General features: G+C 41.9%; 1 protein-coding gene across 1 annotated transcript in view; it reads left to right on the plus strand.

The window, feature by feature from the left end:
* The first annotated feature begins 284 nt into the window (after nt 1-284).
* The window catches only part of Nurf-38 (Inorganic pyrophosphatase Nurf-38), a 3,655-nt gene continuing 267 nt past the window's right edge, over nt 285-3,672 (plus strand). The window contains exons 1-4 of the mRNA XM_013314739.1: nt 285-517; nt 2,063-2,667; nt 2,766-2,824; nt 3,556-3,665. Of these exons, the coding sequence (XP_013170193.1) occupies nt 331-517; nt 2,063-2,667; nt 2,766-2,824; nt 3,556-3,665 (961 nt within the window). The 5' untranslated portion in view covers nt 285-330. The remainder of the gene's footprint in view (nt 518-2,062; nt 2,668-2,765; nt 2,825-3,555; nt 3,666-3,672) is intronic.

Genomic DNA, 3,672 nt, shown 5'->3' on the forward strand with positions numbered 1-3,672 from the left:
AATCGGTCAGTAGTTTTTGCGTGAAAGAAGGACAGACACACAGACAGACAGCTAGTTAGACAGGCAGTGGTACTTTCACATTGATAATATTAGTAAGGTTTATTATGAGCATTTAGGGTTTTTTTTTTAATTTGATTTCCTAATTCTTAACAGTTTGTTTTTGTATCCAACATAGAAATGTGGTAATAAGTTAGGTAATTTTAACCTACTAATAACTAGTAACCCTAAAACTTGTATGGCGTTTCCTGTCAAAGTAAAAAAAAAACTGCTATAAAATACTTGTCGGACTATACTCTATGCTCTTTGCCTTATGCAATTGTCAATTGGAAAATGTCATTAGCACGCGTTGCGATCAGTTCCTGTGTGTCGGTGTCGAGGCAGGTTATCGCTGGCAGTAGCCACTGCTTGCGGGGTTTGGCCAGTACGTCTGTTGTTTTTAATCAAAAACACCGTAACAAAATGTTTATCGCTGAAGAAAGAGGATCACCTTACGCACCCGACTATAGGGTTTTCTTCAGTAAGTTAATGTCTCTTATATTTTTGTGTCTCATGGATAGCCTTTTACTTCCGTGTCTGAAATATTGAATAATATGACGTGTAGATCTAGCGGTGACCTTAAACTTTCTTATCAGTTTACATCGGATAATTCGAAAGTCCACACCTATTGAGCTGGCTCCCATTCCATTCAGTTTGTTGCTTTATTTTTGACTTCATCAAATTTGACTACATATATTAGCAAAATATACGTCTAATACTTATAAAAGCTTGTAATATTTTAAAAGAAATACTTGTAATATTTTATAAAAGCGAATCAAGCTGATTTTTCATAGAATTTATCTTTAACGATAGACAATGATTTAATTTACAGTGTTTCGAAACTTTTTTGTTCTTGTTTCAAATTCCTGCCCTTAAATTCTAAGTCTAAATATCATTAAGAGATTGAATTGATTGATATGAGTTGGCAGAGAAATGTGTCGAAATTCAATTCAGTTTTCACTAACCATACAGGGATTTTATCATACCTGCCGGGAACAGTAAGAAAGAAAAGAAAAAAATAATGATTACCACACATAAGACACATACAAAGAACAAACTTGATAAAAAAAGTGTGGCAAAAGCAGTTGTAGAAGTGGTGAGTGTTGAGCGATGTGCAGTTTATAAAATATATTTTTGTAAAGCAGATGAATTCAGGTGAAAAAAAAAACTACATGTGTGTATATCCCACTTTTTTATCTCAGTATTTCTTCAGTCAGTTGTTATACTACAAGTCATATTTGTTGTTAAAATAGTCGGGATAAATTAGTCATTTATATTGTTACAGTACAATATATTAATACCTTTTGTAAATGTCCCGGTTGTTGTCTTTAATTGGTGAGCTCTTATGAATTTGACTGAAATTTGTAGGTACAAGGAGTTAGGAATAGGCTTGTGGTCATGAAATACTTTGTCCATATGTCATAACTCCACTCAGATCTGAGAGGTGGTTCAGTGCAGCCGCTAGTTACTTTATATTTTGTTACTCCAAACAATGATTGATTTTATGTAATTGTATCTGAACTAGATGGTGCATTTTCTGTTGCTTTAACTGCTGACCCCCATCTCTGTGTTTTTAATATTTTACAGTGTTATTACTGTCATATCAATGGAGACACCTCCGGATATAAATATTTATTTTTATTAGTTAAAAACATACTATGAATGGCATTTAAATTAGTTTATAGTATAATTGCAAATTGTTAACATATAACCTCGGAGATAGTAGAGTCTTTTGATAACATTTCTATAAATTCAAAATCCACAAAGTCTTGGTTCTTGAGTATCACAAAGCATCCGCTATACTTGTTTGTACAATTAAGCTCCCTATCAGCATGTTCACACTTATTTTCCAATAAAAGATTACATTTGTAACTCAGTGTGCAGTGTGCAATCAAGCTCTGGAATAATAACAAAATTAAATACTTTAAATTTTGCTCCACTTGCCATTGACATTGGTAAGGCAAATTTGTATCTTAAATGTATCCTAATTGATTATTAAAATATTTGGTCGTTTGACTTGCGGCAGGAGATGAGAGCGGGCCCGTTTCCCCGCTGCACGACATCCCGCTGTGGGCGGACCGCGCGCGCCGCCTGGCCCACATGGTGGTCGAGGTGCCGCGCTGGACCAACGCCAAGATGGAGATCAGCCTCGGCGAGACCCTCAACCCCATCAAGCAGGACGTAAAGAAAGGCGCACTGCGTTACGTCAGCAACGTGTTCCCTCACCACGGCTACATCTGGAACTACGGCGCGCTGCCGCAGACGTGGGAGGACCCGCGCCACGTGGACCCCGGCACCGGAGCCCGCGGCGACAACGACCCCATCGACGTGATCGAGATAGGGTCGCGCGTGGCGCAGCGCGGCGACGTGCTCACCGTGAAGATACTGGGCGCGCTGGCGCTCATCGACGAGGGCGAGACCGACTGGAAACTGATCGCTATCGACGCGCGCGACCCCGACGCCGAGCGGCTGAGCGACGTCGCCGACCTGGAGAAGGTGCGGCCCGGCCTGCTGCGAGCCACGCTCGAGTGGTTCCGTCTGTACAAGGTGCCCGACGGCAAGCCGGTCAACGTGTTCGCTTTCGACGGCGAGGCAAAGGACGCCGCCTTTGCGCACCGCGTCATCGACGAGGTGAGTGCCCGTCACCTGCCTGCGGTCACGTGCGCCCCTCGCCCTCCCCCCAACACCAACACCAGCTTGCTGTTTCATGGTCGGCTTGGCTGTTGCAGGTGCACGAGTTCTGGCGCGCGCTGGTCAGCGGCGAGGCGGAAGCCAGCGACATTTGCAAGTTAGTAGTTTACCAATTAACCACCTCAAGATGCTGAACCGCTGCGCCGGCACGGTAACACTACTTTCCCGAGTTGAATTGATATGTTGTTTCTTCTGAGACTAAATCGTAAGGAGCCGAATAAACCGCTCTACGTCTTTTCGAACCTCCATAAGAGCACAAAAATAAAAAGTAAAAAAAAAACTGAAAAGAAAAAAAACCATAGTGACACTTCGGTCGTTTCATTTTTTTTATTTGATTAAAACAAAAAACATTGTAAAAATACTAAAGTGATACTTTTTTCTTTGTACTTTAAGTATCATTAAAAAAAAGGTCATATCTACATTATTAAAAAAAAAATATATAACTTGAAACTTTTTGAGCCTCTATCGAAGTTGTCAATTTGCACATTGCTCTGACTCCGTCCGCGCGGAGTTCTTCCAGACTATGATCTACATCTATACCACATTTCTTTTCTTCCGAGACATTTCTAACAAACATCCATACTTCCAAACATTCGCAATAAAATATATGTAGTTTATATAATGTATAATTGTGAGTTGAGCAAAAACATTGCAAATGTGATTTTAGTCATATTTATATTATTATATATGCATTATTATGTTAAGAGTAAAGTATACCTGTCTATACCGCTTGTTGTACAGTAGTGTCTGTGTGCGGGCGGGTGTCGTTGTGTTGTGTTGTGAAGGAGCGCCGCTCCGAGGCGATGTGTTGTGTTGCGTGTTGTGCAGGAGCAACGTGAGCGTGGCGGGCAGCGCGCACCGCGTGCCGCGCGACCAGGCCGCCGCCGCGCTCGCCGCCGCGCCGCCGCCCGCGCAGCCGCAGGCTCTGCCCGACACCGGTACGTC

This window comes from Papilio xuthus, unplaced genomic scaffold (assembly GCF_000836235.2).
Source record: "Papilio xuthus unplaced genomic scaffold, Pxut_1.1 DF829129.1, whole genome shotgun sequence".
Classification (NCBI taxonomy): Eukaryota; Metazoa; Arthropoda; class Insecta; order Lepidoptera; family Papilionidae; genus Papilio; species Papilio xuthus.